We start from the raw sequence: 13,697 nt of genomic DNA, 5'->3' as shown, positions 1-13,697 counted from the left end.
AGTGCCAGAGTCCAAGCCCAGGTTGACCGGGTGCTAGACGAGTGCCCTGCTATTATACTATCGCTCTGGCCCCGGAGTACAAACCTGGGCTTGATTGCTGACAATGCAAATTTAAACAATCATAATAGGGGCGATTATTATTATTACTAGCTCCGTCTAGAGACGGCTCAGCTGCTGAACACATGCGTTGCACGTCGGGCCGAGCTTTGCCAGGACTGACCTCCCCTCCTCCCCAGAGCAGCTCTGGGAATAGCCCCCAGCACTATAAGAAATACGGCAAATTTGGGGAAACGGGGTGGGGGGGGAAGGGCACAGACAGGGCGTTCCTGGCCTGGTCAGAGGTTGCTGTAGGGGTGTGGGGGTCCAGCTGTCAGGCCCGGCTGTCCACTTGCTCCTCTCACTTCTGATTTGGGTTTCACCGACGACAGACTTCAGCTCTAGGGGCCACTTCTCCCACCGCAGACAGCACGGCCCTGCACAAGCCTTGGGAGGGGAGGGCTGAGGAGGGGGAGAGAAGGCCCCCCCCCCCCCGGACCCTTCTACCCATCGGAGGCTCCTGCAGTTCGGGGGTCCCTCTTCCCCCTCCTAGTGTTAGGGAAGCCCCTGGGCGCGCGCCAGCGTGCCTGGTCCCTCGCTGGCTCTGCACGGCTCCACCGCGCCCGCCTCGAGGGGCTCAGACCCCCCGGAGTCGGGGGCCCGGCCGCTCTCGGGCGCTGTGGGCGGGGCCGGGCCCTGGGCGGGGCCCGCCGAGTCGCGGCCCACCCCCGCCCGCCGGGCCCCGGCAGCCTATAAAGGGGGCGCGCGGCGGCCGGCGCGCTGGCACCGAGCGCCGCCTGCCCGCCGCCCGCCGCCCGCCCGCCGCCTGCCCGCCGGGGCGCCGCGCCCGAGCCATGACCCTCCGCCGGCTCAGGAAGCTGCAGCAGAAGGAGGAGGCGGCGGCCGGGCCGGACCCCGGCGCGCGGACCCCCGACGCGGGGCCCCCCGCCGCAGCCGCCCGGCCCGGCGCCCCGCCGGGGGACGAGCTGTACGCGGCGCTGGAGGACTGCCACCCGGCCGAGCTGTACCGCGCGCTGGCCGTGTCGGGGGGCACGCTGCCCCGCCGGAAGGTGCGTGCCCGCCGCCCGCGCCCCCCGGGGCGGGGTCGCCCCGCGCCCGCCCGCCAGCCCGCGCCGAGGAAGTGCGTGGCGCGCCCCGACTTCCGAGGGGACGGCCGCGTTCCGGGGATCGGGCCGAGGTGCGGGGGCCAGGCCCGGCCCCGAACTCCGCACGGGACCGGACGCGGGGGGAGGGGGCGCGGGGCGCGGGGCGCGGGGCGCAGGAAGGATGCGGGCGCCGCCCGCCCGCCGCCAGCTCCCGCGCCGCGGGGCCCTGCCTGGACCCGAGGGGCGCCCGAGGGGCGCCCGAGCGCTCCCAGGGGAGGGACCCGAGACCCAGGTTGGGCAGAGGGGGCGGGTGGCCTTTCCCTACCCTCCCTCTCTCCTCCGCTTGCTCCCCCGCCAGCACCCCCCCAACAATGAACGGCTTGTTGAGGATTTGCATTTTATGAAAATAGGGTGGGAAGACAAAGGGGTCCCTCTGTGCTGTCCCGTGGCCCGTTTGGAAACTGTCCCCACCCTGAGGCCAGTCCTCTGCTCTAGAGAAAGAGGGGTCCCCACTTCTCTTCCTAGCCCGGGGGCAGCCCCACGGGAGGGTGACCAGGGCACGGACCGGAAGGTCTGGGGCCTGGACGGGGCTGGCCTGGCATCCCCCGGAGTGCCCGTGGTCTGGAATAGGAACCACGAGTTTTGGGAGGAAGAGAGACGCCTAGTTTCCTAAGGACTTTGAGAAGGCAGAAACCCTGAGCTCCAGCACCCCCAAGTCTCCACGGAAAGAACTGCCGTGCTCCCCCTTAAGTAGAGTGAGACTTCGGGACAAGTTTGCACTCCGAGGCAGTTTTATTTTCCCCCAGGAAGCAGCAAAATGTCCACATTCCCAGCTGGTCCCCCAGAGGCTCTGCCTTTGGGGAAGGAGGCCACCCTGGCCCTCGCCTTTGTACTCCGGCCCCCTAACCGGCCCCTAACACCGGAGGGAACCAGAGCAGGGGTCTCAGGGAGCCTCCAGGCGACCCTGCCCTTCCTGCAGTACCTTCTGGGGGAGTGACCCCTCTCCGGGCTGAGCCCTGCAGCTGGGCCCTGGGGCGGGAGGGTGGTTCTTAGAGTCCGGTACCCCCCAAAACCATCCTCCGAACCCGGAAGACAGCTGGGCCTCCACGGTCTGTTTTTGTTTTTTATTTCTTTCTTCTTTTTTTTTTTTTTTGCAGGAGGGGGCGGGGGTAGTAAAGCCTAAGGAGGACAGCTCTGGGGTGAGGGTCTGGAGGCCCTGGCAAATGGCCACCCTTGGCCCCACACAGATGTCGATGGGACCGGACGGGCGGGCAGAGGCAGTGAGGTGCCGGCCGCGCTCCCACCTACTCCGGCTTCTCTCCCCACACAGGGCTCGGGGTTCCGCTGGAAGAATCTCAGTCAGAGTCCCGAACAGCAGAGGTGAGTCACCCCTGCCCCCCCAGCACCCACCTTGGTCCTGGGAGGGGGGAGTGCAGCACGACAGAGCTGCTCAGCCTGGGTGGGGGGATGGCGTTTCCCCACCCTTTCCTCGGGTGTCCCGGCTGGGAGTGAGGGGCAGGTGGGGGTGTGGGCTGCAAGAAGGGGGTGGCAGAGAAAGGAGTTGGGGACTTTTGAGTCATCAGGTGCTCTCCAACCCACCCCCAGGCCCTGCCAGCTCGCTCCCTGGAGAGCTCTGGGTCTGGGAGGTGGGGAGAGGGGGAATCCCTGGGGCTCCCCGGAGCTCACAGCCCCAGACACCCCGCGAGGCTAGATCCTTGCCCGGCCATGTCCGGCTCCTTGAGACTTTCTGCACCCCCAGCGCAAGCCCAGCAGAGCACTTGAGACGGAGCAACGGGTGGGCAGTAGGAGCTGACCAGGACCTACTCTGCCTGTGTCCTGTGCCGATGTGTGCCTGGCTGATCCTCAGATGGACTAGCCACTGCGGCCGGCCTGCCCGATGGACGTGTTTGGTCCTGGAGCTAAGAGCCTTTTTTAAAGAAACAGACAAGTTTATTGAAAGCCAGAGGAGGAAGGAAATCCCTGCCCGGGCGGGCCTTAGAAAGGGGCTAAATTCGAGTCGTTTTTATCTTTCTAAGGGACCAGGAAGATCACTCAAATGAGCCAGAATTTTCGGGCAGGAGGCCTGGGTCCCCTGCCTGGTCCTCTGAGCACCGCCAGGAAGTGACCCCGGAGCAAGGTGCTGGGAATAACCCCCGAGCACCTCCGGCAGCTCCGCCAAATCATAATAACCAAAGTGAAAACCAAGGGCGATCCAGCAGGGCGCACAAAGAAAGCCTAAATTATTGATGCTCCCTGACCCTTGGCAGGAGAAGTTGGCCAAGCGTTCCCGAACCAGGGCTGAGTGGCATCGACCCAGCAGGCCCGGCTTCCCGTCCCTGTACACACAGGGGCCAGGGCCAGCGCGCAGAGCCGGGCAGCAGCCCGGGCAGGGCTGGGAGCGGGGCGCTCAGCCGGACTCTTTCCGCGGGTCTGGGAGACCCGAGGGGCCTTCGGAGGCTGCCGTGACTCTGCTCCCGGGCGGCGGGAAGGAAGGGGGTGGGGGTGGACAGAGGAAACCGGGCTCCCCAGCAGGAGCGGGTCTGGAGCCGCTCCAGACCATTGTGTCCAGGGGGCGGGCCCGCAGTGCGGGAAGGGGCGTGGCCTCGGGTGCCCCGCCCCCGACCCTCACATCTGGTGGGCTGGCCCCGCCCACCGCAGCCAGCCGGGAGCAGCTGTGATCTGCCGTGAGCCTCGTGACTTGGCCAGCCCTCTCCCCAGGGCCGTGGCGCAGAGGAGGCTCTAGGCTGGGGCTCCCTAGAAAGCTGGGGTGCGGCTGCTAAGCCCTGCCCGGGCCAGCTGTTCCCCACCCCAGAAGCACATTCCAACCACCGGGCTGAGAGGGGCTTATCGCAGCAGGCAGGCGTCCTAGGCGGTGCCGGCAGCTGTGGGGGAGGCCTGCGGTGGGACCCCGACGTGCCTGTCCCATCCTGGTGAGATGCCCGCTGTGTCTCCTGCAGGAAAGTGCTGACTCTGGAGAAGCAGGAGAACCAGACGTTCGGCTTTGAGATCCAGGTGGGGACAGCTGGGTGCAGAGGGACCAGGCGGCTGGACGGCCCGTGCTGGGGGCGCCGGGCCCCACCCCTGCCAGGCTGAAGTTCTCGTCTTTTCCAGACGTATGGCCTTCATCACCGGGAGGAGCAGCGCGTGGAGATGGTGACGTTTGTGTGCCGAGTTCACGAGGCCAGCCCTGCCCAGCTGGCGGGGCTCACACCAGGTGGGCCCCAGAGCCAGGGCGTGGGGGCGTGAGGGGCCCGGGAATGAAGGATCTCTTCTGAAGTCAGACTGCCCTTCTATTTTGGGGGACCAGTAAGAAAAATGGGTGAAGCCAAGCTTCGGAGTCAGGAAGATGTGCCGTTTACGGCCTGCACTTGAGCAGTCCCACCTGCAGACTGGGGACAGTGACATTCCTCACATCCGGGTGCTCCTGGGCGTGGAGCCAGGGCCGGGCAAATGGCAGATGCTGTTGCTGCTGTTCTGCCTCCGCCTGGCAACCTGGCCATCCAGTCTGAGCAGGAGCTGGGGTCCGAGTAACATGGCATTCAGTGGGCTTGGCCCTGAACGATAGGGTCTCCCCTGCCCCTGCCCCACCTGCATCTGAGCACCAGTGTCTCTGAACAGGCCAAGCCTCCATCAGGAAACCCTGAGGACTGGTGAGATCTGGAGACCCTGAGTCCTGGCACAGGGCAGTCTGAGAGCGGTGTGAATCCACACCTCCCGTGCAAGGCTACCTTTCCAAAACCCTCGCTCACCAGCACCCCCTGGTGACCAGGCCGAGTACTGCAGCTCTTTTGCAGGGTGGTTGCCCGTTCCCTCCTCCTGATCCCAAACGCAGCCACATCCCCGTACTCAGATTTTTTTGTTTTTGTTTGGTTTGGTTGTTGGATTTTTATGGATAAGAAATGAGCCCCTGGGCGTGGGTTCCACAGTGCACCAGGTCTCAGAAGCTGAGGCCTCCTGGGAGAGTGGAAACAATGGTAGTTCTCAGCATGGGGCTTCTCAGCCTGCCCTGCCTCTTCCCTTCTCTGCTGTTCTCATGACAACCAGCTCTGGGGGGCCCGAGAGATAGGACGGCTGGGCTCGCTGTGCCCAGTGAATGAGTCAGTGAAACCCCTGACTCTGGGGGGGCCGGACAGACAAGACACCGTGCAAGGCACTTGCCAGGGTGATTCCTGAGTGCAGAACCAGGTGTGGCCCCCAAACAGAAACAAGTGGAAGTAAATCAACCCCCATGCCTGAGGCTTGTGCCTTTGGGACTGGACTCCTGGTTGGAGAGGTGTGTGCGATGTGAGCGTCCTGGCCCCTGGCTTGGATGTTAGACCCTACAAGTTGGCTTGGTGGGGGTGCTTGGGTGGATCGGTCTCCCCGGAACAGTGGAGTGGGCTGGGAGCTGAGGGGTGCTGTGGGGTTATTGCTGACCCGTCTCTGCCTGCCAGGGGACACCATCGCCAGCGTCAACGGCCTGAACGTGGAAGGCCTCCGGCACCGAGAGATCGTCGACATCATCAAGGCGTCTGGCAACGTACTCAGGTACGCAGGCCCCCTCCGGCCCTCTTGGCTCCACCTGGACACCCACACGTCCAGCTCACGTGGGTCCCTCCCCCCGCAGGCTGGAAACCCTGTACGGCACGTCCATTCGGAAGGCAGAGCTGGAGGCCCGGCTGCAGTACCTAAAGGTGAGGCGGCCCCAGGATGTCCAGCCACCCCGGCCTCTGCGGGGCCCAGTGTTTTAGGAGCCTGTTTGTCTGTCCCAGCCTCCCAGAGCCCTAAGGCAACCACGGGGTTCCACTGCCCGGGTCCACCACGGCTAGCTGTCGGCCCCTCCTGACAGTGGGTCTGTCTCTCGCAGCAAACGCTATACGAGAAGTGGGGGGAGTACCGGTCACTGATGGTGCAGGAGCAGCGGCTGGTGCATGGTGAGTAGATGGGGCTGTGTCCCCGTGCCCACTCTCCCTGCCCAGAGCCTGTGGGCCCCTCCCCCCTCCCAAGTAAAAGACAGAGCTGGCCCAGGGCTGATGCCCCATATGTCCCCTTTGTTCTCAGCCCTCTGACGGTAAGTAGGAGACAGTTTTGTGTGTCCCCCTTCCTGGTGGTGCTTGGGGGACCCTAGGGTGCGCCGGGGATTGAACCGGGTCCACTTTGTGTGAATCAAACGCTCTACCTGCTATGGCTCCGGCCCAAGTATTGTCCCCATTTTACAGCCGGGAACACCGAACCTCACAGGGCTTGTGTCCATCCCTTGTGTGGTTCTTGAGACGGGGGAGTCTCAGATTTCTGTTCCACCGTGAAAGGTGCAGGGCTCGGGGTGAGGGAGGCCACCGGCGCAGGCCCCCTCCCCACACGCCCCTTGCTGTGTGCCCGCAGGCCTGGTGGTGAAGGACCCGAGCATCTACGACACGCTGGAGTCCGTGCGCTCCTGCCTCTACGGCGCGGGGCTGCTGCCCGGCTCGCTGCCCTTCGGGCCCCTGCTGGCCGCCCCCGGGGGTCCCCGCGCGGGCGCGCGCCGCCCCGGGGGCGACCCCGACGACGCCGTCTACCACACGTGCTTCTTCCGGGGCGCCGAGCCCCCCGCGCTGCCGCCGCTGCCGCCCCCCGCGCGCGCGCCCGGCCCCGCCGAGCCCCGCGGCCCCGCGCCCGCGCCCCGCGCGCTGCTGAGCCGCAGCGCCAGCGTGCGGTGCCCGGGCCCCGGCGGCGGCGTGCCCGGCGCGCTCTGGACTGACGCCCGCGAGCAGGCGCTGTGCGGGGCCGGCCTGCGCAAGACCAAGTACCGCAGCTTCCGCCGGCGGCTGCTCAAGTTCATCCCCGGACTCAACCGCTCCCTGGAGGAGGAGGAGAGCCAGCTGTAGGCGCGGGGCGGGCGCGGGGACGTATTTATTTATTTATTGGTTCCAGCCAGGGCGAGGGGGGGCCGGGCCAAGGGGACCTCAGGAGCCCCTCGCAGCGGGAGAGGGTCCTGGCCAGCCCCGGCCGCGAACCCAGACCCCAGGCGCCTTTCCAACGCCCCGACAGCCGGCGGGGCTGCGGAGAACTGGACAACTCGGGCCTGGCAGAGGTTCTGGAGCCAAAAATGGGGCGCGCCACCCCACATCGGGGTCAGTAGTGCCTTGTGGGGTCTCCAGGCAAACCCCCGTTCTGCGGGGACCCGATCCCACGAAGCCCTCTCTGCAGCTTTACTTGCTCCTGACCCTTGGCCTTGGGGAAAAAGGCCGGTGGTCGGTCTTCCCCGCGCCCCCCAAATGTGGTTCCAGTTCATTAGCAGGCCCCGCGGGGGACTAGGGTGCTGGCCTCTCTCCCCGCCGGCCTGGACCCCTAAGGGCTTCGCCCCCTTTCCGGGGGCCTGTAACTAAGTGGGGTCCTCCCAGGCAGGGGTCCTGGCTGGCGGCCGGGTGTGTGGGGCCGCCAGACTGTTCCACCCTTTGTGTTGCTTCTGAACCTCAGACTGTATTAAATGGACGGATTTTTGCATCGGTGTCAGCGTGGTGACTGCCTGGGGTCAGGGGGCTGGAGGGAAGCGACCCCACAAGCACCGACTGCCCCCTACACCCCCGCACCCCTGCCACATCTCTGCGGGCTCCCCTCACCTCAGTGCCCGTGGCACACACAGGCGCGTTCCATACTGCGTTTGTGCGGGATTTTCACTGACATAAAGGGTCCTGGCTGGACACCTCCTTTGGTCGTAAGCACTTCGTTTTATATTTTTTGCTGCATTAAATTTGTTTTATTGAGGGGCTGTAGTGATAGCACAGCGGGTAGGGCGTTTGCCTTGCACGCGGCTGACCCAGGTTCAAATCCCAGCATCCCATATGGTCCCCTGAGCACCGCCAGGGGTGATTCCTGAGTGCATGAGCCAGGAGTGACCCCTGTGCATTGCCGGGTGTGACCCAAAAAGAAAAAAAAATATCGTTTTATTGAAAGAAGTTTCCTTAGAGAAGTAGGAGGGGAGAGAGACAGAGAGGTGTGTTCAGGTGACCACCAGCTTCACGAGAGGCCAGAGAGCTTCTTGAGCTTCTACACCAGAATTGGGGGCCCCCGAGGCCCCCACACCAGAATTGGGGTTGGGCTCCATCCTTACCTATGTCCCTGGAAATGCCTGTGCTGGTCACCGGGTCACCCGCCTCCCGGGTGGCCCGGAGGGGCTGGAGGGGCAGGTGTGCAGGAGACCCCGCTGCCGCCCTGCTCAGCCCGGGCCTCGCCTGCCGCGGCTGGTTGTGGCACTTCTCACGGCCCCTGGAGTAAAACTGAGCCCCACGCTGGGGCACCTGGGCCCGGCCCGCCTCCCGTCCTTGTCCCCTCGCCCCTGGCCCTGAACCCCCTACTATCGCGGGTCTGTGCCAGCTGGCTCCCTCGGCGCCAGCCTCCCCGGGCCTGCCCACCCAGCCCAGCACAGTGCCCCCGCCCGCGGGGGCCCCACTCGCTCCCACGGCGCTGCTCGGCGCGTTAGCAACGCGTCATTTCTACGGGCTGGTTGCTCTGCCCCTGCTCTCGGGATGCTCCTCGCCGCCGCCTCTGTGCTTCCCGCCTCTCCCCCCTGCCCCCGCGCTGGCATTCAGGAGCCCCACGCACCCCACGAGGGCGTCATCAGCCGGGGGCCTACGGCAAGTGGCATGACCGGTGACATGGCAGCCAAGGGGCCCTGCTGGGCTGAGGCTGCCGCCTCCTGCTCTTATGCCTCTCCCCGTCCCCGCAACGGCCAGCACGCACACCAGTGAGACTTGGGTGGGGGGTACTGGCGGCCCTGCCCCCAGCACCACAGCCCCGGCTCCTAAGGGGCTCCCTTCCTCTCCTCACCTTCCCAAAAAGGAAACCAGCCACACCCCTCCTCTGCTTAACTCCATGCTGTGGCCAGGAGACAGCTCGGCAGGCTGCCTTGCGTGTATTAGGCGAGGCAGGTTCCATCCCTGAGAAACACATGCCCCCCCCAATGGTGACCCATCCCTTCTTTCCCTGAAATGCAAACGGCACCCACAGTCCCTCCCACGGCCTGTCCAGAACACACTCTCGAACATGAACACACATTTTGGTTGTGGTTCTGTTCTTTGCTCTTTTTATTTGTTTGCTCTTTTTGGGTCACACCCAGCGATGCTCAGGGGTTACTCCTGGCTCTCCACTCAGGAATTACTCCTGGCGGTGCTCGGGGGACCCTATGGGTTGTTGGGAATCGAACCCTGGTTTGCTGTGTGCAAGGCAAATGCCCTACCCACTGTGCTATCGCTCCAGCCCCTGTTCTTTGTTTTGGGGCCACACCCAGCAGTGCTCAGGGCTCACTCCTGACTCTGCTCAGAGATGACTCTCGGTGGTGCTCAGCGGACTGTATGGGGTTCCAGGGATTGAACCCAGGTCAGCCACTGCAAGGCAGGTGCCCTACCCACTGCACTATCACTTCGGCCCCTCGAACACACATTCTGGAGAGAGAGCTCTGGCTCCCACCACCAGCAGCCGCATGGGCCCAGGGACTGGACAGTGACTGGGCAACAGGGAGCCTTACGGTGATGCACAACGTGATCTGATGATCGGCCCGGGGATCTGATCCAGGAGACCTGCGGGATCTGCTGCCGACTCGGGGAGCTCCGACTGCTTCTCTCTGTCTGTCTCTGTCTCTGTTCCTGTGTGTGTGTGTGTGTGTGTGTGTGTGTGTGTGTGTGTGTGTGTGTGTGTGTGTGTGTGTGTGTGTGTGTGTGTTGGTTTGGGGGCCATATCTGGCAACGCTCAGGGCTGACTCCCGGCTCTGCACTCAGGAATCACTCCTGTGGAGCTCAGGTACCACGTGGGATGCCGGGGCTAGAACCTGGGTTGGCTACATGCAGGGCAAGTGCCCTCCCCACTGTCCTGTCGCTCCCACCCCTCAAACTGCTTCTCTTTCTCCAGCGCGCAGTGTACCGAAATCACTCTGTCTTTCCCATCCTGTTCCTTATCTATGCCAGGCTCTTTCCTGCCTCTGCAGGCTTTGCCTGTGCCGGATACTTTCCTCAGAAGACTGATTCCAGGAGCTGGGGACCGACTCAAAGGAGTGGGACCAATGCTTTGCATTGTGGGAGCCTCACATGAATTCAGATACTGCCTGGTCCCCCAGATGACAACGCCCAAGCGCCGAGGCAGGGTTAACCCTCCCAGCCCTGCTGGATGTGGCCCCAAACCCAAACTAAAAGATTGTTTCCACGGTCCTCAGGACTCGGGGAAGCAAACATCAGCTCTCGGGGGACCCTCCCAGATCCCGTCCTCCGGGGCCTTCATTCCCTCTCCTTCTCCCTTTAGTCTTCAACTTGACCTGCCTACTAGATGTTTTACTTTGTATTTCTTGCTCCCAACGGGCAATCATGCTAGTTTTTTGTTTGTTTGCTTGTTTGTTTATTGGGAGGGGGGGACACACCAAAATGTGTGTTCATGTTTGAGAGTGTGTTCTGGACAGGCCGTGGGAGGGACTGTGGGTGCCCTTTGCATTTCAGGGAAAGACGGGATGGGTCACCATTGGGGGGGCATGTGTTTCTCAGGGACGGAACCCGCCTGGCCTAATACACGCAAGGCAGCCTGCCGAGCTGTCTCCTGGCCACAGCATGGAGTTAAGCAGAGGAGGGGTGTGGCTGGTTTCCTTTTCGGGAAGGTGAGGAGAGGAAGGGAGCCCCTTAGGAGCCGGGGGGCTGTGGTGCGGGGGGCAGGGCCGCCAGTACCCCCCCCCCCAAGTCTCGCTGGTGTGCGTGCCGGCCATTGCGGGGAGAGGCACAAGAGCAGGAGGTGGCAGCCTCAGCCCAGCCGGGCCCCTTGGCTGCCATGTCACTGGTCTTGCCACTTGCACTCAGAGCTCGGGGAACTACATCGGGTGTCAGAGATCGAACCTGGATTAACTGCACGCGAGGCAAGATCCCTACCTGCTGTACTATTGCTCCAGCCCTAACACAGGTGTGTGTGTGTGTGTGTGTGTGTGTGTGTGTGTGTGTGTGTGTGTGTGTGTGTGTGTGGTGTGTGTGTGTGTGTGTGTGACGGGGCCTCCGCAGCCATTCTTGGGAACAGGGTCACTCCCCATGGAGCGAAGCTACGCCCAAGGCTTCTGGAGGGGGACTGAAATGCTGGGGATTAAATGCAGCGTCTGGGGGGAGCCTGCCAGGCCCCTCTCCCAGCTCTGCCTCCGCCCGGTGCCTCCCTAAGGCGGGAAATTCTGCCTTGTTGGCCATCACTCCTCCAGGGCCGAACACAGGCCCGCACAAAGCCTGAGACCCCTGAGCTGTGCCCTCGAGCCCACTGGGCACAGCCCGGGGTCAGCAAGCAGCTGTAGTAGCCCTACACTCCCAGCTCACGGGGATGGGCGCGGCCCCAGAGCTGAAGCTGCACCTGGCAGCCCTGCCCGCCACCCTCACCCCTGCCCCAGCAAGCCCAGCGAGGCCATTTGATTAGGAAAATGGAGCTCCTGCAGCCACTGTTTGAACAGCTGCTCCCCCTCAGGTCAGGGGAGGCGCCTCTCACACCTTTGTTCCGGGGTCCCCCACCCCCTTCCTCAGGGCAGGGGGAGCGGTGGGGGGTGGGTATGAGGCCTGCCCAGCTTCCCCCTCCAGAACTGAGTCACAGCCCCTCCCTCCCCCCCACACCATGCAGCTGCCCCCCCGCCCCCTCCCGCCCCGTGCAAGGGGGCTGCCGGCTGGTCCTGTGCACCCCGAGGAGGGGGCCCAGGGCGGTGTGGGTCCCACCTCTCAGCGGATGGGATGACGGCACCGACGCAGCAGCCTCCTGCCGTGTAGGTGGGTGACAGGGAGTGACTAATGCGCGAGCTGCGATGCTAAAAATTAACCGGGAGCGTGTTCCGTGGCGGGTGGGGGTGGACAGGGAAGGAGCTGGCCTCGGAATACTGTGCGGTCGGTCTTTCCCCTGCCCTGCCTCCCGCTCCACTCCCAACCAGCCTCTGTCCTCTCCAGGCCTCCGGGGTCTCCCCCGGCCCGGGCCAGGAGAGACCCCCAGTTATCCCAGGCGTGGGAGAGGCAGGGTCACGCTGGGACACAGCCCCGCAGATGGCGCCTGGCCTGGTGTCCTCACAGAGCAAGCCCCACTCACCCATCTCCTGTGTCCCCCACACACACCCCAAGTTCTCTGGCCTCGACCTGCCCTACCGGGTGGGGGGGACATGAGTTGCAAGCTAGAAGCAGCAATGCACAGATGGGCGGGCATGGGCAAGGGTGTGTCCAAGGAGGGAAAGACCAGGGACCCTCTCTCCGGGGGTCCCAGGGCCCAGCCCTGTCACGTACCTCCTCCCCCAGGCCTCCCAGCATGTCTGAGAAGCTTCAGCAATGCCCCCAGTTCACAGATGAAGTAGCTGAGAATCAGAGCAAAACGGGCCGCTAGCCCAGCGTGCAGTGGTCACTGGTGCTGTCTAGAGCTGGGGTTGGGAGAGGAAGGCTTCCTGGAGGAGGGGGGTGTGGGCAGGGTGGGGGCACAGGAGCTGGCTGGCAGAGCTGACCCTCCCAAGCTGTGTGGAGACCACACGGGGCACACGGAGGGTGGGACCAAAGGCACAGACACCAGACACCGGGGAGTGTGCACAGCTCGGGGAGGGAGTCTGGGGAGCTCCCGCTGTGAGGGGCACAAGTGAGGTGAGAACACGGCTTGGCAGCGCTCTTGGGACTCGGGATGGGGGCAGGGTAGCCCTCCAAGGGGCTGGAGGGGTCTGGCTCGCCCCTAGGAAAGCCTGTGACTGTGCCAGAGGGGTGATTCAAAGGGGTTGAGTCTATACTTTGCACGGAGCGATGGCTGAGAGTGGAGCTAGCAATAGCCCCCAAGCACTGGCAGGCGTGCCACCCTCCCCCCAAAAGAAAGAAAATCTGTTATAAGGGGCGAACCCACGAACACCCGTTTCCCTGGAGACAAAACAAGAGGACGTGAGCTGACAGCGATGAGATGGTAGAGGCACTTCCTGCTGCCCACTCGCGCTGGAGAGGGGGGAGAGAGGCTGTGCGACCGTCCCGGGGGCAGGACAAACGCCCAGCTGTCCCAGAGGGAGGCTGCCTGGCCCCGCATTGAAGGGACGGCTGGAGGGGAACGGAAGGAGCACTGGGATGCTTCGTGAGCAGAGGTGGGGGACAGTGGGGACAGACTCGGGAGGCGAGAGCCTGCCACCTGCTGCCGACGTCGAGGCACTGCAACCTCTCCGCGCTTACTTCTGGCTCCAGCAGGTGAAAGTAGGGTTCCTCCCTCGCCAGGTTCTGTGAAGGCGACTCTCCATCCTGACAGTCCCCACACACACCGCACCCCTCAGCTCTCCAGCCCTCCCGGAGCCCTGCCCCCTTCCTGCTAAGTGTACTTGGCTGATCCGCACGATTCAGCTCAACCTGAAAACCTGCTATGGCCACTGGTCCCCAACGTGGACTCCCAGGGGCGCGACCCATGAGACCCCTGGCATGAGTGGGACTTCCAATGACACGCACCGAAAGCAAGTATGTCTGAATAAACAATAAGTTCAGCACTTGGAAGCTTCAAACTGAATTGATTTTTCAACCAACGCCCAGTTTCTGCATGGAACCCTGTAAGAGCTTTGAAAAGCCTGCAGACCAGGGCGGGGTGGAGGCGGGGCAGGAAGAA

The 13,697-nt window shown here is 64.0% G+C and overlaps 1 protein-coding gene across 1 annotated transcript; it reads left to right on the top strand.

The window, feature by feature from the left end:
- The first annotated feature begins 832 nt into the window (after nucleotides 1-832).
- On the top strand, nucleotides 833-7,604 carry TAMALIN (trafficking regulator and scaffold protein tamalin). The gene is made up of 8 exons (XM_055126481.1): nucleotides 833-1,106; nucleotides 2,473-2,522; nucleotides 4,100-4,154; nucleotides 4,254-4,356; nucleotides 5,576-5,669; nucleotides 5,749-5,815; nucleotides 5,989-6,055; nucleotides 6,504-7,604. The coding sequence occupies exons 1-8, from the start codon at nucleotides 891-893 to the stop codon at nucleotides 6,983-6,985; spliced, it is 1,134 nt and encodes a 377-aa protein (XP_054982456.1). The 5' UTR covers nucleotides 833-890; the 3' UTR covers nucleotides 6,986-7,604.
- The last annotated feature ends 6,093 nt before the right edge of the window (nucleotides 7,605-13,697 follow it).

Source organism: Sorex araneus, chromosome 2 (genome assembly GCF_027595985.1).
Source record: "Sorex araneus isolate mSorAra2 chromosome 2, mSorAra2.pri, whole genome shotgun sequence".
Classification (NCBI taxonomy): domain Eukaryota; kingdom Metazoa; phylum Chordata; class Mammalia; order Eulipotyphla; family Soricidae; genus Sorex; species Sorex araneus.
This window is presented reverse-complemented; position numbering and strand designations above follow the sequence as displayed.

Bases quoted from the DNA above. Each gene is read 5' to 3' on its own strand.
- TAMALIN (XM_055126481.1), top strand. From the start codon at position 891: ATGACCCTCCGCCGGCTCAGGAAGCTGCAGCAGAAGGAGGAGGCGGCG. The intron at 2,523-4,099 runs GTGAGTCACCCC...TGTCTCCTGCAG, and splicing joins CAGAGTCCCGAACAGCAGAG to GAAAGTGCTGACTCTGGAGA. The intron at 5,670-5,748 runs GTACGCAGGCCC...CTCCCCCCGCAG, and splicing joins GCGTCTGGCAACGTACTCAG to GCTGGAAACCCTGTACGGCA.